General features: G+C 41.7%; 1 protein-coding gene across 2 annotated transcripts in view; it reads right to left on the bottom strand.

Annotated features, from left to right (window-relative positions):
* The window catches only part of CARD10 (caspase recruitment domain family member 10), a 54,013-nt gene that overhangs the window by 12,967 nt on the left and 14,398 nt on the right, over positions 1 to 26,648 (bottom strand). For both annotated transcript variants that reach the window (XM_081331070.1, XM_081331069.1), the window contains exons 7-17: positions 19,298 to 19,477; positions 15,604 to 15,759; positions 13,420 to 13,545; positions 12,542 to 12,730; positions 11,394 to 11,531; positions 9,196 to 9,311; positions 8,344 to 8,384; positions 7,422 to 7,545; positions 6,250 to 6,430; positions 2,993 to 3,116; positions 2,528 to 2,768 (exon numbers count right to left, since the gene is read on the bottom strand). In XM_081331070.1, coding sequence (XP_081187196.1) covers positions 2,528 to 2,768; positions 2,993 to 3,116; positions 6,250 to 6,430; positions 7,422 to 7,545; positions 8,344 to 8,384; positions 9,196 to 9,311; positions 11,394 to 11,531; positions 12,542 to 12,730; positions 13,420 to 13,545; positions 15,604 to 15,759; positions 19,298 to 19,477 — 1,616 coding nt within the window. The remainder of the gene's footprint in view (positions 1 to 2,527; positions 2,769 to 2,992; positions 3,117 to 6,249; positions 6,431 to 7,421; positions 7,546 to 8,343; positions 8,385 to 9,195; positions 9,312 to 11,393; positions 11,532 to 12,541; positions 12,731 to 13,419; positions 13,546 to 15,603; positions 15,760 to 19,297; positions 19,478 to 26,648) is intronic.

Raw genomic sequence — 26,648 nt, 5'->3', positions numbered from 1 at the left:
AAAATAGTTTACTCGGCCCTCCCCTCCATTCTTAAAATGCTCCCATGCATGTCACAGTACTGGAAGTCCTGGTCTTTTGCCAGCCTTTATCCTTTGTCCTTTAGATCACAATGGAAACCATTGGGAATCATGACTGCTTCCATTTGCATAGACTGCCCTTCAGGTGAAAAGCTGCATTTTATGTTTTCCCATAATACAATGTAAGACTGCATTAAGATAAAGAGACAAAATCCCAAATGGGCTTGGAGTAAGACAGTTACCAATAAAAGGCATCTGACAGCAATTCCATCTTGTATTTACACCACAGAAGGATGAAATCTGCTGGCAAACTGCCATTTTATCTCTGCCATGACAGAATGGGAAGTATGACAGGGCTGCTATGATTTCTTCCCACCAAATGACTACCATAGTAGGAAAATCACCACATTAATCCCAGAGTAAATATGAGTTAGATGGATTAGCTCCCTAATCCAGGTATGCTCACCCTAATATACCATGTTTTCCTCTCACAGTGATCTCAGAACAAAGTAGTCACAGAATTTATCTTAATCTTAATTTCAAGGGGCAGCCTCATATATTATATATTACAATAGCCCAGCTGGGAAGTGACCAAGGCATGAATAAATGTAAGTTCTTAGTGTTGCCATTGAACATGCATATTACTGAGAATTCTGAGAATGAACTTTACACATCCAGACAATAGGAGGACTTATAGCCCCCTATTTTGCTTGTGAGGCCTCATATGATTCTTGAGCCAGTCTCAGGAAACTTCAGATTATAGACCAAATCAATTCACTGTTAAATTAAATATGCATAAAAGAATGTATAATTAAAATAACTCTAAAGAAAAGAAAATATTTTTTCCAGAAGGGTATATATATGAGAACTCAGCATGTTTAAAGAAATGCCATTTCAAAAAATACAGTGCCTGCAATCTGCATTGAGAATTAACTCTGCTAAACTCAACTCAGAAATCTGCTGCCAATGCACAGGGGTTTTATAGTAGGTAATAGATTATTAAATCAATGGTTTCTTTAACAAAATGCTTCCTCAATCTGATACACTGGATTTCTTTCTATCATCTATCTATCTATCTATCTATCTATCTATCTATCTATCTATCTATCTATCTATCTATCTATCTATCTATCGTTATCTATCATTCCCATCAGCAGACTATATACAACAGAATATGTAATCCAATGTACCTGGAAGGTATTAGGTTAGAAGTGTTAAACTTACTTTTTATATAAAAAATATTAATTTATATTTGTTTCAATCATCTTTACCCAGTTCTCATTTTTCTCCAAAGATATATTGGTGGAAATGTCGAAACAAAGATTTTGATCATGAAAATTCCTATGGATATTTCTGACTCACTGGCATTTGAACATGGAACTGGCAAATTAAAATCTCTCCACTGAGCACCCCGCTTACTCCAGATTGCCAGTTCCAGCTCTGTCTACATGTATTTATCCACACATATCAGCCCAGTCGTCTCTAAAATTCTGATAGCAAGAAAGTAAAAGCACGATACTTAACAAAATTGTTAATCCTGAAAACCCAAGTGCATCTAAAAGTATTCTAATAATACTATCAAAATAGTACAAATTATTTTAAAAACTTTTAAAAATAACATTTTTCAGAACAGATGAGAAATCCAGCAGCCTAGAGTTTAACAACATTTAGTAAGCAAAATGTATCTCAAGATCGTCATTCATTGATTCATTCTCCAAATTTTTGAATTTTGTAAATCAAAGGCACAGGACCTTTTGTAAATTAAACTGGGCTAGCAGAATCTCCTTTCCCCAACAAAAACTTGCTTTTCTACAAACCTTGCATCTACAACATCCACCCATCATAGCGGTGCTTTGCTTTGTAGGTTACCACAATTTTTCCATTACAATAAGTACAAAATTATATAATTTTATTATATAAAGAATATAAAGCTGGCTTAAAGGTTCTACTAAAATATTGCATACTCTGATTTCGAGTCATGTGCACATTTGCTTCTTTCTTTCTTTATATAACTGGGGATATTAAGGCTAGAATTTGCACTCATCGCACATCTTCAATGACTGAGCTACGATCAGGTGAAGAAAATGGACTGGTCTCCTTTTTTCCCCTTTTGAAGCACAGAAGAGTAATTCTAACACATGAACAAGTGGTGCACGTCCCAGGATGATTAAAAGAGCCTTGGTGGAGCAGTGGGCTAATGCCTCCTTAAGTAACACCAGCTGCCTGCAATTAGTGCAGGTTCGCATCCCACCAGGCTCAAGGTTGACTCAGCCTTCCATCCTTCCGAGGTAGGTAAAATGAGGACCCAGATTGTTGGGGGCAATAAGCTAACTGTGTAATAATGCCGCTTGGGGGGCGGGGCAAAAGCCCTAATAAGCAGGCATATACATAGAATGAAGGCTATTGCTAAGCACATTGATTTGTGCTTCTTAGATTGTAAGCCGCCCTGAGTCTTCGGAGAAAGGCGGGATATAAATGGGATTAAAATAAAAATAAAATAAATGATTACCTGTTGTAGTTGGGTACTGTGCCCTTGTCCAAGTCTCGAAGTGTGAAGGGGTCCACACGAGCACAATACCATTCCAACTGCCCCTTATACAAGGTATCAGTAACATGAAGGATCTCTCGACACTTCACACATAGAGCATAAGGGTTTGAAAGCTCCAGGAGGCTCACGTTAGTACGCACATAAAATGAGTCACCAAGAATTGTCTTTCTTGAATCAAATGCTTCTTTGAGAGGCTGATAACCTAATAAAGAGAGTTCAGAAAAGGAAAGAGTTTTAAAGGATCCATATAGACCAGCAGATTACCAGACAATCAGTTGCTCTTTAGAGATGAAAAATAAATGGTCAGGTATTCATTTCTATATATTCTAATATGGTCAACACAGATGCAGAATATATTCAACTTTGGTGTCCAAATGAATTAAAGATAAATGAACACACCATGACACCTTCTGCTTAGCTACTTACCTCTCATATCATGTGAGAATAGAAGAGCAGATGGGTCCTTCCAGTGCAACAAGCTTAAGTGAGCAACCTCCAGTGTGCAGTTCTCCAAAGATAGCCCTTCTCCATTTAGCTGTGCCTCCCTAAGCTGAGAGGGAGGGAGGGAGGGAGGGAGAGAGAGAGAGAGGTGGGGGAGAGATTCATTAGCTTCAGAATAACATTTCTGGGCTTAAATGTTTTTACCTTCTTTACAACTGTAACCTGCACAAAAAATCAAAAGATGATTGATGAATGGAAGCTGGATAGGAAGTTTCCTTAACAGACCTTTGAAACAAGCTGTTTCTGGGTTCTTAGATCTTCCTTTAAACAAAGAATGGAAGTCTTGTAAGCTCTTAAAATAAATAACACCTCCCATTAAGATTCCCAAACAGGCTACAGGCTTTTGTTTACTGGTGGATGCCTGCCCCATGCTTTGTTATTTCTGACCAACGGCATCATTTGAGAAAACTACATACAGGAGAAACTTGTGTATGCAGGCTACATTAACAGCACTTTTATTTATGGCCCAAAGGCCCAAAATGTTTTTAAAACCTTTTGGCTGTAAATAAAATTGATGAACAGCAGTGGCTAACTCAGACACATGGAATAATCTAACATTATAAACAATTCCACTTTTATTATTCTCTTATTTGATGGAATATCTAACAGACCTTGGAAATATGGAAGGGGGAAAAAGACCATTATAGGAGAGATTAAAAATTAAAAAAAGAACAGCAGGGCTGTTAATGATTTAGGGGAGGGGGAAATGTAAGAAACAGACCCAGAGTAATTATGGTAGGTATTAATTGAGCTGAAGAATTGCTTTGGCAGGTTTTCAAGATTCTGCTACATTATCCTGTTAGAACTAAAGTTTGTTCCAGAAATCCAACCAATTATTTTTTTCTGAATCTGTCTGTCTCAAAGGGCTTGGCACCTCAAGAGGCACCATCAGGGCATTCTGTTGGAGCAACAGTCTAAGACTTTGCTCAACAGAATGTACTCAAATATAGTAGAATTGACTTGCTGTATTTCTAAACAAATGAAATAATATGTATTACCATCCTAAGGGGGAGAGAGGGGGAAATAATTTAGTTCAAAATCAAAAATTACTAACTGCACTTGTGTTCCTCAAGCTAGTATAACGTACGCTGAAAATCAATCAGTTGCTGAAAGATATAACATTTGATCAGATACTCAATGAGGAGGCCAATCAGTAAGAAACATAAGCAATTCCCTCATGTTTGGTATAGTGAGTCCAATGACCAGAATCAAAAGATAGAAATTGGAAAAGAACTTAGAGAAGCTTCTTTTCCAGCATTCTCTTTTCATTGTGGGGATAAAAATGTACAATCTATCAAACAGGATTTTGTTTGTTTTACTGTTTTAGAAACATAACAATAATTGTGTTGGATAGACCAAAAGTGTAGCATTTAAATTTTGAAACAGTCAAATAGATAATGTTGTGGAATCAATAAGCTTATGATAATGATTCATTCAATTCAATGTTGCTTTAAAGTACTAAGGATTTATGCCTCTAAGTTACAGAATGCTGGAATAGTATGCTGGTTTCCAAAGTAATCACTAGACTGAACTTGCTAGCTACCATAGAATAGTGTGAATATGCTTGGTGTAAAATGGATCTGTTGTACTTATAACATATTGCCCAAAATGTGAAAAACTGACTGTTGTTATCATTAGTAAGGAAAGCTACATGTGACAAAGATAAGCCTGGTAAATTACTCTAAATCAGGGGTCCCCAACCCCGGGTCCACGGACTGGCACCAGTCTGCAGCATGCCAGCAATCAATCTGTGCAAACAAGCGAAGGCCTATCTGTGGGATGCAGGCAGCATGCAAAGCCAGGCTCCCTCAGGTCCATGGAAAAAACCTTTCTCCACGGAATCAGTCCTTGGTGCCCCCCAAAGTTTGGGGGCCGCTACTCTAAATTTTCTCTATATTACTAAATAATATTCAATAAAAGCCTCAATTAACCAAATCTATGATGGATGATGGAGGCCAGTTTCTTTGGACAATTTTGCAATAACCACAATACACAAAAGACTGAATTAGAATATAAGAAAAATAAGCACTAAAATTTATATCAGAAAGTATGAATTGGATTCATCTACAGTAGGTTGCTATGAGTATATTGGGAGCTTGGAGTCCATAGTTTGCTGACAATTGTAATGAATTACGTTAATGGGAGAAAAGTGGAAGAAAAATTTTGGTAGAAATCATGCAATATTCTTAATGAGTGTGATGCAGGATAAAAATTACTGTTAGGTTACCTGAGTGGATAGATGAGAGCAAGAGGAAAGAATACAGAAAAAGAGACCAGGTCTTCAGGAAATTGAAAATTAAATAAATACGGTGACTGTATGTTGAGCACTTGCTCACAAAAAGGTGTGCTTCAAAAATGTGATTGAAACATAAGTCTCTTCATGCACATGTACCAAAGGTATTAATACAAATCTAAATTCATGATTAATTTGACCTTTTATGATGAGAATTAGTGAAGGATATAAGAGTTTTATTTTATTATTTTATTTTTTTGCTGTCAAGAATAAATCTTGAGTAAAATTGTCATGGAATAAAAAAGAAAGGCATAAAAGGTATAAGTCTGCAGGAAAAGGAAGTATGAGCCCTACATGAAAAAGTATTAGACGACAGATTAATCTTCCAAGAGAATGAATGGAAAGTAGATGTCAGTTAAGAGGATATGGAAGATGCCTGGAACAGAGAATTGTGTTACTGAGGACCACAAAATTAGGTACAAATACATTAATGGGGAGTTTAAAATGGATGCCTGGTGGAATGATAAACTGAAAGAGTTTATAGATGCGGGGGGAAAAATCCATATAACAAAATGATGGCTGCAGCAAGATTAACAGTATTTATGGCAAATAATGTAATAAAAGAGAAGGAATGGTTATGAAAAAAACAGCAATTTTGATGGAGATTTTTTTTAAAAAAGATCTGGAATGGGGCAAAAATTCAAGACAAGGAGCTTCACTGGTGAATGAAATTAAAAATAAAAGTGATAAAATGATTTGAGATTAACTGAAAAAGTGAACTGAAAGGGAATGTCAGAAAGAGTATTTTAAAGTTGTGTCAGATATATGTTGAGAAGTGGAACTGAGATAAATGCTTCAAATGTCAGTGCACAAGACTTGGTGTTTCTCTCTTTCTTAACCAACTTTTCCTTCATAGAAATTAGCCATAATTCCAGAGTTCTGTTCATACTTCTAGGAGCCGACATCCCTCTCGGAGTCCTGCCTTCTCAGCTTCTGAGCCTGGTTTCACCCACTGGACATAAATCCCAGTTCTGTTTCCTCCAAGGATGGAAATATCTCCAGTCAGTCCCCTGCTCTGGAGTGCTGGAACACTCAGGGGACTTGTACTGGACAAATGCACCATAACCGATCTAAAAGAGAAAGGAAACAATGAGAGGGATTTATACTCTGGTCTCTGCATAAATGGAGAGATGGATATGGGCTCTGTTTTACAAGAACAATAAAGGCACATCCAGTAAAATGTTCTAGTTCCCACTGGGCGTCAATCACGGTACAATGAAAGGCTAGATTTTCTACAACTACTGCAGAGTTTTCATCTGAAGAGCCGTGCAATAACTAAATTCATGGCACTGCTAGAGATTCTGGTCCTAGGGAGCCCAGGATATTTTTATGGTGCAGCCTAAAGACACATGAATCCCAAAATTAATTTTTTTGTCTCGATACAATAGCATCTTTTTTCATAGATCTAACAAATCTCCGGTACCAGCAAGTTCCCAGCACCTTGGGCAAAAGCCTCCGTTTCTTGTGCAAGAAAAATTATTGCCAGATTTTAAGCTGGAACTTTTCCAGCTTTTCACAGCCTGATATTAGATGTAACAGATCGCTTTTCTCATCACCCTCAGGTACCAGGCCTCCTGGAGAATATGAGAGTTGCAGTGCTCATGTTAGACTGCATTTGGAAGAAGCTAGATTAATAAAGGCTATATTTTACCTGACAAGAAGGTTTGCTTTGTTTTGTCAGAATTATTTGGATCTAATTTAATTTGCATTGGGGGGGGGGGAGAAGCTGTATTTTCTTTCTTTTTTTTAATGTGATTTGCCCTGGAAAAGTATATTGCAGAGCAGTTAAGAAAATATCTGAAAATATGAGAGGTGATTGCAAATCTGGATTCCATTTCCTTAAAAGAAAGACTGTATTCTAATAGTAGGAAGAGCCATTCTCATGATATAGCAGCTTCCCTAATTGGTACCTGCTGATCTGAAGTAGAAGGTGATAGTGCCTCTAAGACTGCAGCATCAGGGGGCTGAGATTTGAGCTTTGATGGTAGAGGACAATCTTATTTTCTACAACACTCGTGTTGATAAAGCTGTCTCTAGAAACCAAGAGAAAGCCAAACAGACCTTCTGGCAAACTTTTGTTGATCGCAATCACTGGAGAGGCAGGCTTCTGATTTTGCCCTGGTGTATGCACTGCTGGAAGAGGAAGGTGACCTAGCAGAAGAGGCTGTGGTGGTGGTGGTACTTCCTGACAGGGAGAAAGATGGAGAACAGGTTCGTATTATTCACTCTTACATTGCATGTAGAGGCTGGGGAGGTTCAGGGGAGGATAAACACTGACATAAATATGGGAAGAAAACCCCAAATGGAAAAGGGCTCTTTCATATACAAGGCTACTATGGCATAGGATGGGTGGAACTCAGGAAAGAACCTAAACACCTACAGGCTTGGGTCACTTAAGGTGATATCAGCCAAAAGATAGCAAGTCATGGAATAAATACGGCCTCTTTAAAGGACCCTCATCTTGCATTAAGATCCGGAGTTTGGGGCACACCTTTGGCATACTTAACATCTAAATGCAAAAATCCAGACAGGATTGTGCTAAATGCCAATCTTCCTGTTAGGTGCCTTGGTAGTGAAACCCACAAAACTATCTGATCTCAGGATATACAGTGAGACAGGCTCTAGAGATTTACAACCTGTCACCAAGAACCAATAACAGCCAGAAGCTGAAACATTCATCTTTTCCAGTTTCTACTCTTCTGAATTTGAATCGCATTCATTGTCTAACCACTCCCCCCTCCCCAATAAATTAAGGACACCAAACAGGAATAACCTGAGAGTCAAGCATGCATGCAGGACATGCAGTGAGCCCCTGGATAATTAACCCAGAGCTAGCAACTGAAGCATAGGGCGGCTGTGCCCCCTGGTGGATACATATTCATGCAGGTGATTTTGTAAGAGGAAAGTCTCTTCTCTCCCTACCCGCCACCTCTAGCAGCTTTCAAGATGAAAATATTTGATAGGAAATCATAACTAGCAATACCTGTTAAGTCTTCCAGGCTACCAAAGGACCCGTAAGACCAACTAAAGTCAGGAAAAAATACAGAACACAATGGGGGGAAAACATTACTTTTTATAAAAAATCAAAATCAAATCTCTTGTATTAATATTCTTTCATTTCTTCAAATAATTCAGAGGACATATAAAATAGTGGGAAGTTCCTTTCCAGCCTTCATTAATTCTCCACCATGTTACCACATTATCTATATTAATAAATTGCCCTTCTCAGCTTTTTTTTTGTAACCTGAGCAGGGTAACTTTGTCTATCTCATTCATCCTAGAGTTTAAAATCTCTTCTCTCAAAACAGAGCAGTTAAAATCTCTGGGGAGCAGGTTAGAATTTAAGGTGCTCCTGTGTCTTGCCTGGCCTGTTTCTGTTCTCTGCCATGACTTCATTCCATTTCCAGAAGATAAATGTTTTCATTACCCTTACAGAAAATTGATGGATTGGCAGAGAGGAGAACCTTGAGAAAGAGCAGTGACTGGATTGTTCAAATTCAGCACTGAAAGAATATCTCATGAGTTTCTGCCACTTGACAATCTGAATTAAACTAGGTCAAAGGGAGACAATCCAGAATTCACAGTAATACTGAAATTCTACATGTCCGAGGTACCATATTCCTCTATCAGCCATACATTAATGCATTGTTTCTCCTGGAATTCCCCAGCCAGTTCTGGGAATTGAAGTCCACACACCATGAAGTTGCAAAGGTTGAGGGGGGGGGGAACCGCATTAATGTTGAAGGAAAGATTATTTAGCTCTTCTGAATGGACAAGCCCAAGGTTCAGGAACCCAACCGGGAGAATTTTCTTTTCAGCCTATTCTAATTGCTACCTCTTGAAAGGCGCTGGCCCATCTTCACGCTGCCGTCGAAGTATAGAACCCGCACATGGGGGGAAGGGAAAGATGGAGAGCCGGTTTATTTCTTTCTCTCTGTCTGGAGTCACTTCCTAAGGAAAGCAGAAAACACATGTTGACTTCAGACAATTCCCTACCTCCTCACCCCATATGTCTTTGTCTCAATCAAGCTAGGCTTGATATCACCGCTTGTGATTAATTTTAATCACAACTTATTCAACAAAAGGCATGCACATATAAACAAATTACAAATAACTCACAAGTGGAGAACATATCCAGCACAGCTTCTTCCTGTTACAGTATTTTCCCCACAACAACCCTATGAGGTGAGTTGGGCTGAGAGGGAGTGACTGGCCCTACGTTACCCCAGGTGGCTTTCATGGCTAAGACAGGACTAGAATTAAGTCTTCCAGTTTCTAACTGGTGCCTTAGCCAGTAGTCCTATTGACTAACCTGATAACTTCTCAGGGCTTAGGGGTGACATTTTCCAGAATTCTGAGTGGTCATAATGGGTGGGAATCCAATGGACTATAAACCCAACATTTCTAGAAAATGTCAAATAGGTGAAGGGTAGCCTAAATACCAGAACTCTAATTAGAAGCTAATCTATCCAGCTTGCATATTTAGGACAGAATACAAAGGTAGGGTTCAAGTTCTATTTATAGTTTTATCATTTTGTTATCACCAGCAACTTCATAGATTATCCCAACCAAAAACCATCTTGAGAGAACAGAGCCAACTTCAGGAAGCAAATGCGATAGAAGCCAATTTGTTCATGGAACCTACTCCTCCATCTTGAAGCCAGCTATGAAGAGAACATAGGCTATTGACAGACTCTTCTTTTAAAGGCATACAAGTATGGAAAACCAAGGGTGGTTTTGAAGTTGGCCCCAACCTTCTGTAAGAGAACTGAATTACACGTCTGCATGTATTCCAGAACATATGGAAAACACCAAGATAGAGAAGGGCACCACAAATATATTGACATGCCACAGATCTCATTAAAAAGTTGGATTGTCATTTGTAATTTGATATTTCCTGGTTTAACAGCCATGAAACTAGCTATTCATGTAAACCTGCAGATTCAAAATTGTTGTTGTTGTTAGCTGTGAAGTCGTGTCCGACCCATCACGACCCCATGAACAATGTTCCTCCAGGCCTTTCTGTCCTCTACCACTTTCTGTCCTCTACCACCAACGATATGATGCTGGAAGATGAGCCCCTCAGGTCAGAAGGTGTCCAATATGCTACTGGGGAAGAGCAGAGGGCTAGTACTAGTAGCGCCAGAAAGAATGAAGCGATTGGGCCAAAGCCGAAAGGACGCTCAGCTGTGGATGTATCTGGTGGTGAAAGGAAAGTCCGATGCTGTAAAGATTCAAAATTAGTGTCTCTTTAAAGAAGTTGTGTTGGGAACTACTGGTTCAGTTGTTATACACCACCAAATTTTAAAATCAATTGAATTTTCTTGATTCAGATTCACTGTAGTCTCTCAACAACTGATGGATATGGCTTCCTATAGTAAAGTATTTACTTAATGTAGGAGTCCAGTACACAATAAGCCAATATTAGAGGCTGTGACAGTCTTGCCTACCTGCTGGACACAGTACAGAAGGTTACATAATTTTGTTTGTTCTGAGAATAGAAATTTCATCCGTTCTCATCAAAAAATCATAAAAGAGGCTTCTCAGCAAGTTCCCAAAGATATGCTGGGATTGCAATTCCCAGTTTAAAGCCCTCTAAATGTTTTGGGGCTCTAACTTCCAAGATTCCCGTTACAACTTGGGGGTGGTTAGTTGTAGGAATCTAACTTAAATCCTCAACTCTGCCTAAGTATATTTTCAGCTTTAGCTATCACTTTTTGCCACCTAAACAGAAAAACAGCAACATTTTCTAAGAACATATAAAATTATCTTACACCACATCAGCTCTTTCCTCCAAAAAGCATGAGTTGTGTTTCTTCATTAATAGCTACCACAAGATAGTCCTCCACATTTTGCTGAACTACAACTTTCAGCATCTCTCACTATTAGATGGGTTTTGAAAATTATACCTCAGTCAGGTGTGATTACTCTCTGCCATCTAATTCTTTGTAATTAAAGCTATTACCAAAGAGAGATCTTTCAGAATTTAAGATTGCACCTTTTTAATTCATGACTTATGCGATCTCTTCTTACCACATCTGGCCCTACAGAGTCTCTTGGGAATACAATGTCCAGGATGTCTGGTGAATCTACAATCCCATCCTCCAGGGACAAAGGCTTTTCTAATATGCTCCAACTGCTGCTGTAGAGTGAATGAGAAGAGGAACATATCTTGGGGGGCAGGAGGAGAGAAAAAGAGAGGATGAATGCAAGGTACTTCCCACACAGACACGCTTAATTTTCAGACAAGAATTCTTTGTATTACTTCATTTACTGCATTGATTTTATGGAGGGTAAAAAGAGCATTCCTTTTCTAATTTTAGGAATCATCCAGACTGACTCGATCATTTTAGAGAAAAATTTCATTTTGCGGTACCAGAAGTTCTTAATATCAGGGCAGAATCCTATAAATGGAACGGGATTTGTTTTTGTGTCATTTTGATGAAATATCAAGGGCTTAAAGAAGAATTTGGGACAGTTTTGATCCTACAGACTTTAATGTAGTTTAAGCTTGGAATAATTAGCTGTCCTTTTTTGCATTCTTGATGGACAAAGGGGTAGGGCTGTTTTTTTACATGTGCTTCTTGTGTTTCGATTTCTCACTCTTACAGTTATCTAGGAGATGAGGGCAAGGAGGGTAGCTTATATTGCCATTCACATGTGCCCTCTTCTTCTTTAGTGAGCTTAATTGCATAGGAGAAGTGATGGCAGAACCTGGGGGCAGAGTGAAAAGGGGTATCAGTCTAGAATCCTTGGTAGCCACAAGAGAATTAAGTCCAACCTCCTTGAGTACTGTTCACCCTTACCTAATTCTAAGCAGTTGAGGAGATCCTGTGCATAGGCTTTTTGCAATAAATCAGTTTAATTGAACCTTCATGTGTGGTCCTGGTCTTTTGAGCCTGACAATTCCATTAAATTCTAGCCTCCCTTTCCAACAAATCATTGGTCTTCTCATCTTTCTTTGGAGGGATTCTTGGTGCTCTTTCAGCTTGGTTGTTTTCTTGCAGACATTTCATTACCCAACTAGGCAGCATCATCAATGCTAGCCTGTGACGTTATCTAGTTTGGGTAATACAATGACTGCAAGAAAACAACCAAGCTCAGAGAGCAACAAGGACCCCTCATTTCAACCCTGAGCTACAAATATTCTCCTCTATTGTCTTTTTTTCTTCCAAGCATACCTTCTTGGCAAGGCCTCTGTTACACAAGCATCGCTGCAACTGTCCCTCTAGTGTGCCCTCAGCCTGTGTGAGTTTACTCAGCAAGTCATCTCTCTCTTCCTCCAAAGTCCGAACACGTTTACGGTATTGGTCCTTCTCAATGAGGCTTTGGGAATACTGGAGCTGAATGTCATCTCGGCTCTGAATGGCCTAAAGGAAACAGTGAGGAAGGGGAACTGATGGGTGAGATTATAGGCAGAACTGTGCATAGCATGCACTCTTCTTTTCTCTAAATCACATTCTAAACAAGTTACATCCAATTTTGCACATTGCTTCATAATTTCTGCTGTTTTAGAATCCATAATCAAAAAGATAAAATGCCATGTTTTATTAAGGTCCTTTTTAGCTCCCTTCTGGTATTCACCAGGCCTTTCTAAACAAAGAATTTCCTAATTGAAAGTAAAATTACAGTAAGATAGCTATTTGAAATATAGAGAAATGTGAATGCATTGACATAATAATTCAATCAATATACAATTACTTATAGAGCAACAGCAATGGAGCAGAGTACATTTAATAAAAAATAATCCAAATAACCGGGAACTGGTATAAATAAACAATCTTGACAGACTTCCAGATGTTTCCATCTGATCTAGGATCTGAGGTCATATTACACAAGTATCTATGAAGAACCACACTGAGAAACAGGCTGGATTGGAAATATAAAGCAAGCATCATTCTTCTATCTTATCATTCCTATATGGTTTCTGTATTTTTCTATTACTTTGAGTAGCATGAAATGGGGTAGCAAGAATATTATCACCATAACACATGGTTTAATCTTAACTGTATAGCATAATTATAAGCCAAGGAAACATTTCAGAGGAGAAGCCATTTACCTGATCTCTTTCCTTCTCAATCTCCTCTAGCTGAGAAAGCACGGTGTTCATTCTGTGCTTATACAGATCACAGTTCTTCTGCAGAGTATGGAATTTCAATTGTAAATCCTCCATTTCTTGCAGATACTGAAAAAGAAATTTCAGAGATGGAATATTTTCCAAGTAAATGTTCAGGTCCCAAACAAAGGCAGTTAGAGGTTTCCAATCTCTTTTCAAATGACAGGGTTCAGAAAGAAGAAAGTGTACATGCATCTGTTTTGCATCACTTGCACCTCACTTTCAATTATCAAGCATTGCTTAGGACAGGGGTCGGCAACCTAAAAAAGAAAAAGAGCCACTGGGAACCGGTTCCATCACAAATTAAAAAAAGAGGGAGCCGCGTGCGTGTGTCCATGCACGCGCATGCGCAAAAAGGTTTTTTGCGCATGCGCGGACGCACGCGGCTGCCATTTTTTTAAAAATGAGATGGAACCGGTTCCCGGTTGCCCGATGGCGACGGCCCGTCTGCAAAGCTGCCGCTTTCGGCAGCTTTGCAGACGGGCCGTGGCAGCTTCCTCAAAGAGCGGCGCCCCTGCCCATTCCGAGAGGTGCGCGCGCACCTCTCCGAACGACCGGAGGTGCGCGCGTACCTCCGCGCGAATGGGCAGCGGTGCCGCTCTTTCAGGAAGCCCGCCGCGGCCCGTCTGTGAAGCTGCCGAAAGCGGCAGCTTAGCAGACGGGCCGCGGCAGCTTCCGCAAAGAGCGGCGCCCCTGCCCATTCCGAGAGGTGCGCGCGCACCTCTCCGAACGACCGGAGGTGCGCGCGCACCTCCCCAAACCTTTGGGGAGGTGCGCGCGTACCTCCGCGCGAAGGGGCAGTGGTGCCGCTCTTTCAGGAAGCTGCCGAAGCGGCAGCTTCCTGAAAGAGCGGCACCACTGCCCCTTCGCGCGGAGGTACGCGCGCACCTCCCCAAAGGTTTGGGGAGGTGCGCGCGCACCTCCGGTCGTTCGGAGAGGTGCGCGCGCACCTCTCGGAATGGGCAGGGGCGCCGCTCTTTGCGGAAGCTGCCGCGGCCCGTCTGCTAAGCTGCCGCTTTCGGCAGCTTCACAGACGGGCCGCGGCGGGCTTCCTGAAAGAGCGGCACCGCTGCCCATTCGCGCGGAGGTACGCGCGCACCTCCGGTCGTTCGGAGAGGTGCGCGCGCACCTCTCGGAATGGGCAGGGGCGCCGCTGTTTGCGGAAGCTGCCGCGGCCCGTCTGCTAAGCTGCCGCTTTCGGCAGCTTCACAGACGGGCCGCGGCGGGCTTCCTCAAAGAGCGGCACCGCTGCCCATTCGCGCGGAGGTACGCGCGCACCTCTCCAAAGGTTTGGGGAGGTGCGCGCGCACCTCTCGGAATGGGCAGGGGCGCCGCTCTTTGCGGAAGCTGCCGCGGCCCGTCTGCTAAGCTGCCGCTTTCGGCAGCTTCACAGACGGGCCGCGGCGGGCTTCCTCAAAGAGCGGCACCGCTGCCCATTCGCGCGGAGGTACGCGCGCACCTCTCCAAAGGTTTGGGGAGGTGCGCGCGCACCTCCGCCCATTCGGGGAGGTGCGCGTGCACCTCTCCAAACGGGCGGTGCCACTCTCCATTTGGAGAGGTGCGCGCGCACCACTGCCCGTTGGAAGAGGTGCGCGCGCACCGGGCGGCTGGGAGCCGCAAGAGACGGCTCAAAGAGCCGCATGCGGCTCCGGAGCCGCGGGTTGCCGACCTGTGGCTTAGGACAAAGGGAGTAAATTTAGAATTTCTAGAATAGAAAGCATGTATCTGATGTTTAAAAGACATTAGAAGGGGAGATTTTTCCTGCTGAGGTCCAAATTGCCTTAATGAGACTCTATGAAGATGTTCATTCTAACATAGTGAGATCCATAGTGTTTTCTTTTTTATATACCTGTTTGCAAGGATGGAAGTGGGATAGCATTATTATCTTCCATTGCCTGTTTCAATTTGCAAAAGATTCCTTCCATAGGTTTTGCTGGCTTTTTTCAAAAGGGAAGCACAAAGTAAGGACTATCAGTGACCAGAGTCCAAAAATATTTTGACTGGTGCTCTGCTTTTAGCCCATGGCACAAGCATTCCCTGTTCACTAATGTCTGGAACAAGGATTTCATGGCTGTTCCAATGTGTCTCCAAGCTTAAATGTCTGGGGTTAGTGTTACAGCATCTTACCTTATCTCTCAGCTGTTCAGCACACTGCAGCTCATTCTGTAAGGAGCTGAGCTTCTGACACAGTTCCTGTCGGTCTGCTTGTGCTTCCTTCCAATCATGCTCCAGAATGTCTAGAAGAACCCTCTCAGAGCCCGGCACATGGTCTTCCCTTGCTTTCTAAGCAGTAAAGAAGCAAAGTCACTCATCTGCTAGGACCGGGGTCTTCAAATTTGGCCCTTTTATGGCTTGTGGACTTCAACTCCCAGTCCACAAGTCATAAAAGGGCCAAGTTTGAAGATGCTAGGACATAATCTAATTTCAGGATAATTAAGGCTTTGGGGGGGGGAGAACAGAAATCAGTATGCTTGCCTAAGGAATATTTTAAAATATCTCCAGCAGGAGCTCCAGAGTAGAGTGCTCTATTTATTCTACTCTTTGCCTACTTGACAGTCTCCAGATGTGTTCAACACCCTTCATCCTCAGTTAGCCCTGGAAGGCCTTTTTTAAAGAAAGGCTAACCAATTCAATATCTATATATCTTCACTACCATCAAAAGTGAAAGATGCATTTGTGCAACAAACGTCCTATCAGTGTCATGCCATTTTTAATTTCATGTCCGCTTTTAAATAATTCTGAATCCTTTAGTCTTGTAGGAATTCTGAAAACTGCCAATTAGCAAGCCTGGCCCTTTAGTTTCTAAGCAAAGAATGGCTGTTAAATCTATTTGAAACTATAAGATTGATGCAGTTTAACAGCCTTTTCATTCATCTGCAAGAGCAGCCTGGGATATTCTGCTGCCTGAGATGGAGCAATGAATGGTGGCCTTGCTTGCAAAATCAAGACACACTGATTGTAAGATCAATCAAGTTACTGTCTTCTAAAACAGAAAACCACACAAGCAGATCTCTCTCTTCCTTGTCAGTAGAGAAATATATTCCACAATTATATACTGGCTTCCTTTTGAAGCCCAAGAAACTTGTCTCAGTATCTCTAATAGTAATGTCAGCCCTTCCACAGGCTGACTCTGCATCTCCCTGCATTAAACCAGAAAGCCGCAGTAGCTGTCAGAGCCAATAACGTACAGGCAGAGCTCTAGTTTTGATTATATTTAGATGAATGATATGAGGGGATCTAAGCAGTGAAAAATACTTATTCTAAAGAGACAAGCTGTGTCAGATTGAAACCGTATAGTCAAAACATCATAGCTAAGCAATGTTTTATGGATGATTATGCACATAGGCAGATGGGCTCATGTCTTCCAAGAACCTCACAATTTCATGCTTTCTGGGATGGGTTCTTAAGCTACTCTACATAAAAATTATAGAGTATAATGGAAATGGCAATATTTTGCTGTGTATGTAATAGATTTATATAACTGATTGTATCCATATGCTTCTTCCTCAAGAATACTTTTCTTGAAAACTATATATTTTTCCTGGTTAAAAAATTAAAATGATTTGGGGAAAAGGAAGAATTTTAAACCAAAATATACTGTATTTAAGTAACATTCACCAAAACTAAAACAAATTAAGAGTAAGTTGTACATCACGAGATAACATGTAAATAACCATACAATTGGAATCCACAATACAGAATAGTTTTAAATCATAAATTCAAGGAAAACCTCAAAACTATATATATTCATATATTTCAGGGTAAAAATAGGGGTTATTTGGTAACTCAGATATAACAGGCTGTTTACATCTCCCAAACAGCTGAGAATCACAGCTGTTCATACCACCCATTGATAGTTTAGCAGCATCTAAGCCAGTGCTAGAGGCCCTCTTTTTAAAATATATTTTATTTTTAGCACTCTACCAACTCAGGTTCTAATCCAGCACTAGTGCAAGAATGAACACAACGCTCATGCAATATGTAGTATGTTTATAGCTGGGTGGCAAGTCTTACACTTATTATAAAAGACTACTTTGTACTGAAGCTACTCAAGGAGAAACATTTGTCAATGTTGTGATGAGGTAATTTAAAGGGAACAAAGACTGTGATTCACAAAAATACAAGACACTGCTGGAAAGGAAGGAATAGCCTTGCTGGCATTCACTCTTTAATTGTTTAAGGTTTACATATAAAATCACACATATAACTAGTTTAGTGTTTGCCAATCAGATGCCCTTTAATTGCATTGGACTATCATCTGTATAGGGGACGCGGTGGCTCCATGGGTTAGGACGCTGAGTTTGTCGATCAGATGGTCGGCAGTTTGGCAGGTCGAATCCCGAGTGCCGCGTAACAGAGTGAGAGCCTGTTACTCGTCCCAGCTTCTGCCAACCTAGCAGTTCAAAAGCACGTAAAAATGCAAGTAGAAAAATAGGGACCACTACGGTGGGAAGGTAACAGCGTTCCGTGCGCCTTTGGCGTCTAGTCATGCCGGCCACATGACCACGGAGACGTCCTCGGACAAGCGCTGGCTCTTCGGCTTTGAAACAGAGATGAGCACCAGCCCCTAGAGTCAGAAATGACTAGCACACATGTGCAGGGGAACCTTTACCTTATCATCTGTATGCTTAAGTTCCAACTGGAACAATAGTAGTAGAAATATAGCACTAGTAGAAAAATCATCATCATCATCATCATCACTCTAACCATCCACTCCTGCAGTGGATAGACATGTTTCCAACCAATACAGTCCTGACCTTTCTTTTGCCTGTTAGGCCTGCAAAATGAGGACCCAGATTGTTGGGGGCAATAAGCTGACTTTGTAATAATGCCGCTTGGGGGGGGGCTGAAAGCCCTAATAAGCAGGCATATACATAGAATGAAGGCTATTGCTAAGCACATTGATTTGTGCTTAGATTGTAAGCCACCCTGAGTCTTCGGAGAAGGGCGGGATATAAATGGGATTTTAAAAAAAATACTTGCTCATGTTGTAGATCCATCTTGTTTTAAGTTTCTTTCGTGGACGCTTTTTATCAAGTGGGATCCATTCTCTGGCTGCCTTGGTCCACCTGTCATCATTTCTTGCTATGTGACCAGCCCATTTTCATTTCAATTATAATAATAGTCTTTATCACTTGGTTTTAAGAAAAAAAATAACAGTCCTGGCACCGAAAGACTGGATTCATACATCACATCAAAGTGATTTGTTTTAGTTTGGCATAGCTTGCTGTGTAAACACTACAACTTGCAAAGCTTTGTTTATGACCTAAGTGTGATATATGAATCAATTGTTTACTTGTTCATTAAATAAACCACAACTAAAACAAATGAAGTTAGTATGAAGTAGCAATCCAGTCACAGGCCTAGAATGAAATTCTAAAATATAAGTTTTAATTATATGCAGATGAAATGGGTTTCCTTTAAAGTCCTCAGCAGCCTTCCCTGACATCTAGGTTCCAAATGCATAAAACAATGCACAAATTACCCCAAGCCTATTTAACTTTTTTACTTGAAAACTTATGTGAAGTCCAAAACTTCTCAAAGGCACCAAGTAAGAAATCTAGACTATACAATGAAGAACCTTGGAGGGTCCATAGATGAAATCTCACTGCAGACCATCAAATAATGAGGGTCTAGCAGCACCTGATGCTCTGAGTTATGATGTTTCGTTTCCTCTACAACCAAATAATTTTTATAGAACAAGGTTGCACTTTCAAATGCGGTCCCAGTTTAAACACAAAAATGAATCCATACAGGAGAAGGTTCAGAATAGAGAATGCTTCTATGGATTACTCTCAAATCCACGTTTTTCAGAATGTACCTGCATTACATTCTGCAACTCCTGAAGTGAAGCAATTAACCTCTGGTTCTCAGCTTGCAAATCAGAAATGTCAGTAAATCCATGATCCTCCACCTCCCGCTGAGGTGCCATTAATGTTTGTTTCTTCAATAAGGAACACTCTTCCTCCATACTAGCGATCTTACATTTCAATTGATCTATCTGAAATTTGGAACAGATAAAAGACTATTACAGCACTACATTGATTATAGCACTAGCGAAACAAGTAGTTTACATTTGTATAGGGCTTCATTTTGATTGGGAAGTTAATCAAAATAAAGTCCTACATGAATTTTTTAATGGTTCAGTCAATAAAATATTGTAATAAGAAGGAGTAAATTGGAGTATAGGTGAGTTCTCTTCACAATATATACCCTATTTCTTAATTTAATAATGGATTTGTGGATTGGCAAGCCAATCATTTAATGGACACATGCTCAAAAACTTTTAAAATAATAGGTAAAAAAATCCAGAAGATTTGACATGCCTTATCCAATTTTATTTCCTCCAGCTAGACTTCAACTCTCATCATTTCTGGCCAACACATCCAAGCAGGCTCACTGACCTAGGATGGTGGAAATTGTTATCCAACATGACTGGTGGCAAGTAGTTTGAGGAAGGTAGAATAGTGGTTTCAGAAAATGTCTAATCTAAACACATATAGATTTAAAGTTAAAGTTGCATAAAGAGGAAGTAGACATGCCCATTGCTCAAAGTGAAATTCAAGTAACCAAGGGGCTATCTAATAAATTCTGTCAAGTATCTGGAGTGAAACATTATTTAAAATGGGGACTTGACATCTATTTTATACCCTTACCTGCTTTTAAATTTTTCAAATGTAATCTAACCTGGGCTTCATCTGAAGAATCTACCAATCTCCAGAAAAAATTCTAGTGATTGGCACTTCAAATGAATCCAGGGTTTGCATTTAATATGGAGCAATTCTAAGACTGCTGAAAGCATCTAAAAGGAAGACACAAGGGTAATCTAGCTAAACCCACATCTTAGACCACCATGGACAATGTTTGGTAGTAGGAAAGTGGAAGAAAGGCCGTACTAAATTAAAATTGATGGGTTGCATCACACACATAGGCAGGGTTGGGATTTTTCCTCTTTTCTTCTTGAGTGGGAATTATGCTTTTTTTAACAGTGTTATCTTGGGTTTATGCTTTCAAGTTTCCATGTCTTTCCCATCTCAAAATGGCAAAAAAATCATGCCCCCAATTTTGTAAATCAGGCTAGAAAGTTCAATAGTGTGCTCAAAATAATTTTAGGGGCTAGAATAAAAAAAGCACTACCAATTTATGTTTTAACCAACAAGAAGAAAACAATCAAGCATTCCTACACAAAAGTAAAACATACAATACACTGAAACTGCAGCACACAATACTCCATCATGTTAAAGTGATCAATGCTATAAGATGAGATTCTTAAGTTTTTTTCTCTCTTTTATAAATATAATAACACACTAAAGCAGACATGTCAAACACAAGGCCCGGGGGCTGGATCCGGCCCGCGAAGTGGTTTCATCTGGCCCGCGAAGCCATCCTGGAAACAGTGAGGGAACGGCCCCCTCTGCCTTGGCCCTGGCCCAGAGACAGTACTTCTGCCAGAGACCCTCAGATCTGTCCCACTCCTGCCCAGGCCCCCATAGGCACCCTTGATGCGAACGATGTAGAGCTGGCCACGCCTACCCAGTAGGCCATACCCACTCTAGCCACGCCCACCCAGTAGGCCACGCCCACCCTGGCCATACCCACCCGGCCCCCTGAGGGCAACCACAATGCTGATGCGGCCCTCAGTGAAATTGAGTTTGACACCCGTGCACTAAAGGGATTAATGAATATACAGGAATGAATCTGTCTTTCTTTAACCATAGCTCTATTCTATCTTAGTCTGGGTTGTTCAAGGTAATTTGTTTATCAAATTTATGCACCGCTCATCTCTACAAGAACCACGAAGTCTATATTTCATATTTTGCCTTTACCATAAAATCAATAGTCTCAGGTAACTTTCATCTGCTATATGGTACAATAATACCAGTTTATCTGATGGTTTTAAAGATTTTTGAGATAAAGTAATGAAGATGACTGTGAATTCAAATACTATATGCAAATAAATTGGTATCATGCTATAAAATTGGTAGTTTCGTGCTTTAAGCACAAAGAAAGATAAATGCTGACATAATCAGAATCTAAAGCAAATCTTGAAATAACCAGAATAATTTATGTTATGTACTGGGCTCTTAAAGTATACCACGTGGGTTGCTGGAGCAGCTAATGGCTCTCCAGCAACCCAGACTACAAGTCTCTGGTGCTGCAATTGGCAATCTCCAGGCGGCAATGGTTGATTCAAACCTATTGGCTGCCGCCTAGGGGCTAGACTATATACTGCCACTAGTTGCAGCCTTTTCCCCAGTACAGTTTCTGCACGAAATAAACTATGAATTACATTGTACTCAGCTTCGCGTCTTCATTCCTGCGCCAAAGAACCCGCTATTTAACAGTGGCGATGAAGGTGGGATCCTGCTTCACTGATTAAGAGTTGAAGTCTATGAGGGAAAGGCAGCACACGCTGGAGGGAAAAGGCATTTTCCCCCCCTCTCAAGGTCGGTTAGCAAACTATGCTAGCGACATCGTGCTCAGTGGACTCATTCCCTGAGCCTGGAAGCAGGATCCGGAAGAACGCAGGAACCAGCAAAAGAATGTCGAAGGTCAGGAAACTGAGAGAATTTGACGTGAAACACCCAGAGGAATGGCCATCATATCTATCACAAGTAGAAAACTACCTCAGGGCCAATCAGATCACGGAAGAAGGACTGAAGGCCACAACGCTACTCTGCGTGTGCAGCCCAGCAACCTTTGATTTGGCTGAGAACCTTTTCGCACCAACACCGATTGAAGCAGTATCCTACGCAGACCTCAAAAAGAAGCTAACCAGGCACTTCCAGCCCAAGATGTCTGAAATAGCTTGGCGGTTCAAGTTCGACCAAAGAGTGCAGCAACCGGGTGAATCAGCTTCCGAGTTCATAGCGGGCCTGAGGTAGGCCACACGCCTTTGCAAATTTTCAAATTTAGAAGAGCGACTACGAGACCAGCTCGTCTGCAGCCTATGGGACAGAACACTTCAGTAGAGACTCTTTGCTAGGCCAAATTGAACGTTTTCTGAAGCACAAGATGAGGTGATGGACGACAAAGCTACCAGGGGTGCCATTCAAACAGTGCAGGCCGCCAAATCGACAAAGTTTGAAGAAACGGTCCACCATGAGGATGCCAAAAGCACAGAAGAATTCTCCGAGGAGGAAGAACCTGAAATCAACCAACTCCAAAAGCAGCCCAACGCGCAACACCGAAATAGCCAGCAGCGAGAGGACAATTACAAGGCAGTTCTCTTACCGAGATGTAAGGGGTGTGGTGGAAACCATTTTCACGCCAACTGCAGATTTCAATCAGCCACGTGCAGAGTTTGCGGAAGGACAGGCCACATCACAGTGGTTTGCAGAGCCCGCCAGAGAGACCGGCCACCCAAACACCAGTCGGAAGAACCGACTAGGAGAGGTACTGGGGCCCAGGGTCCAGTTAGTGTGGGGTTTTTCAGAAGCCATAGAAGCGTATGCCGCACCAGGGCTCAACGCCCCCTCAAACCCAAACTTAAGCTCATGATAGAGCTACAAGGAGTTCCATGTAAGATGGAATTGGACTCTGGCTCTGCAGTTTCAATTATTTCTCAAGACACTTTTAACTTCGTGTGTAGGCGCAGTAACAATTGGGCCAAACTAAGACCCTCAGATATAATCTTAACGGATTTTCAAAATGCTCACATTAAAGTTAAGGGAGAAGCCACCTTGTTGGTAAACTTTAAAGGGTTTTGGGGGCATCTGGATGTAATAGTGGTAGGGGGCCAGAGAACGAGTCTCATTGGACTCGATTGGTTTGATGCCTTAGGTATTCAGATTACTGGCATAAACCGGACACAAACTGCAGACCTCATGTCAGTATGCGAGGAATATGCGGATGTTTTTGATTCAACCCTAGGCACATACACAGGCTCGCCTATCTCATTTAAGTTAGATCCCAACATAGTTCCAATCAGGGTTAAGCCTCATAGGGTCCCTTTGCCTTAAAACATAAAATTGATTCTGAAATCGATAAGCTCGTAGAACAGGGTGTGTTACAGCCTGTTGATGGTGGGGAGTGGAAAAGTCCTATAGTCACTCCACTTAAGTTCCAATGGGGAAGTTCACATTTGTGCTGACTATAAATGCACACTAAATAAAGCCCTCAAGCAACATGCTTACCCGGTCCCAGTGGTCAATCATATTTTAGTCTCCTTGCAAGGGGGTACTATTTTTGCTAAACTTGATTTAGCACAGACCTATCAGCAATTGCCGGTTGATGAGGCCACAGCCGTGGCTCAAATGATCGTGACTCACAGGGGGGCTTTCAAAGTTAAACGCTTACAGTTTGCAGTCAGTGTTGCACCAGGTATTTTTCAGGGAATCATGGAGCGTACACTCAAGGGTATTCAGGGTGTCTGCCCTTATTTTGATGATGTTCTTATTGCAGGGGAATCCCCAGAGGTTTTGGCCAGTAGGCTCAGGGCTGTCTTGCACAGGCTTCGCGAAGCAGGCCTCAAATTAAAAAAGAACAAGTGTAGTATTGGGGTTTCTTCAACAGAATTCCTGGGTTTCCGAATTGATGCTAATGGCATTCACCCTGCTGATTCTAAAGTGAAGGCCATTAAAATGGCTCCTAGGCCCAAATCAAAAGGAGAGCTACAAGCATTCTTGGGTCTCCTAAACATCTATCATTTCTACCTCATAAGGCCGCAATAGCAGAGCCCCTCCACAGGCTTCTAGATAAGAAAGCTCCATGGAAATGGACTAACTTACATGAAAAAAGTTTCCAGGACTTAAAAACACTATTGTCAGAAAAGTCCACTGTAACTCACTACAAAGACTCTAAACCTGTATGTCTTGCATGTGATGCATCTCCCTATGGGGTGGGGGCAGTTTTAAGTCACATAGAAAAAAATGGGAAACAGGTTCCTATAGCATTTTACTCAAGGACATTGTCCTCTGCTGAGCGCAACTATGCTCAGATTGACAAAGAGGCCCTGGCCATCATTGCTGGAATACAAAAATTCCATGACTATTTATATGGCAGGGATTTCACGGTATACACTGACCACAAACCTCTGTTGGGACTTTTCACAACAGACAAACAAACCCCCCACATACTATCTCCAAGAATGCTGAGATGGTCTATTTTCCTATCTGCATACAATTTTGAATTAATTCAGAACCGGGCAAGGAAATGGGCCATGCAGATGGCCTCAGCAGACTACCACTGCCACTAATGTATCCAGATAAGGCTCCAGCTGCTAGAATATTGTCCATACAGGACATACCTGAATTTCCCCTCCATGCAGGGGACATTGCTGCTGAAACTGCCACAGATAAAATACTTAGTAGAGTGTTGTCATGGGTATACATGGGCTGGTTGGATAAAAGTCCTGGCTCAGAATTTTAGAGCTATTTTGTCAGGAGGCATGAGTTATCTGCCCATAAAGGGTGCAGTTTATGGGGAAACAGTCATAATTCCCACTTCCCTAAGAGACAGGGTTTTACAATCATTACGTGAAGGCCATCCAGGCATTGTCAGAATGAAAGCTTTAGCTAGAAGCTACCTCTGGTGGCCTGGCCTTGATAAGGCCATTGAGGTTCAAGTCCATGGTTGTTATACATGCCAGCAATCTAGGCCTGAAATGCCACAGGCTCCAGTTCACAGGTGGGAGGAAATGCACACTCCCTGGTCTAGGGTTCACATAGACTACGCTGGGCCCTTTCAGGAACAGCTCTTCCTTATAGTAGTGGATAGCCACTCAAAATGGCTGGAAGTAATTCCAGTTCCTAACACGACTACTGCTAGGACCATCCAAGTGCTGAGAAAACTCTTTGCCACACATGGGTTGCCAGATGTCTTAGTTTCAGATAACGGGGCCCAATTCACTGCTGCTGAATTTCAGGCTTTCCTTAGAGCTAATCTCATCACACATGCAACGTCTGCGCCTTTTCATCCATCTTCTAATGGTCAAGCTGAACACATGGTGAGGACAGCAAAGGAAGCACTCAAGCGCATTGTCACAGGTGACTGGCATCACAGATTAGCAGATTTTTTACACTGCCAGCATTCTACGCCCTGCACTACTACAGGCAAAAGTCCTGCAGAACTACATTGGGGGAGGTGTTTGATTACTAAACTGGACAGGTTGCATCCAGATAGAGTGGCAGCAGAAGCCTCTCGACCAAAGCCCCCGAGGGGGCTGGGTCAGGAACTATGGTCATGGGAATCTGTGGGTTCCTGGTCAAATTACCAAGGCATCCAGACCCCTATCTTATGAAATGGGGTTGGAGGGAGGGCGAGTTGTCTGATGACACATTGATCAGTTCAGAAAACGCTTTCCAGAATGGCCACTAAGTGAGGACTGCATCATAAGTCCCTCCCCAAGGTCCTCAAACTTGCGGCTAAGCCAGTCCTCACATGGACTATCAGGACTTTTCCTTCTTAACTGAGGCAGTACCGGAGGGAGAACTGGGGAGCCTTGGAGTGCAACATGGGTCCCCTGAAGGAGCAAGCCAACCGAACTTCAGCAACCGCTGTGCCTACTCTGCCGAACAGTCTGACTCTGGGGTGGGCCAACCTGGAGAGGCCAGCCAGAGTGCATCGAATCCCCTTGACTCAGGAGCACAAAGGGACACAAGTCTACCCAGCCCACTGGGTAAGCTGGTAGACCACAAAGTGATGGGAACTCCAAGACGTTCCTCTAGGGCACACAAGCCTCCTTCATATCTTGCAGATTACGTTGTAAAATAAAGAGCTATATATTGTTGTAATTCCTGTTGCCACTACACTACAGAAACTAGTGCTATGATGTAACTGTCTAAAAGTGCCATTTTTGAAGCCTATTCATTGAGATGTTGTTTAATAACATTGTAACCTACATTGTTTTTTTTACTTTTATTATTATCACTTTTAGTGTGTTTGGATAATGAGTCTTGACAATTGTTGAGACTAATTGGTGTTACTATGGTCTGATCTAAGAGGGGAGGGGTGTTATGTACTGGGCTCTTAAAGTATACCACATGGGTTGCTGGAGCAGCTAACGGCTCTCCAGCAACCCAGACTACAAGTCTCCAGTGCTGCAATTGGCTATCTCCAGGCGGCAATGGTTGATTCAAACCTATTGGCTGCCGCCTAGGGGCTAGACTATATATTGCTACTAGTTGCAGCCTTTTCCCCAGTATAGTTTCTACACGAAATAAACTATGAGT

Source organism: Vipera berus, assembly GCF_964194415.1.
Source record: "Vipera berus genome assembly, chromosome: 6".
Taxonomy (NCBI): domain Eukaryota; kingdom Metazoa; phylum Chordata; class Lepidosauria; order Squamata; family Viperidae; genus Vipera; species Vipera berus.
The sequence above is the reverse complement of the archived record's forward strand: the minus strand, read 5'-3'. Positions and strand labels throughout refer to the sequence as shown.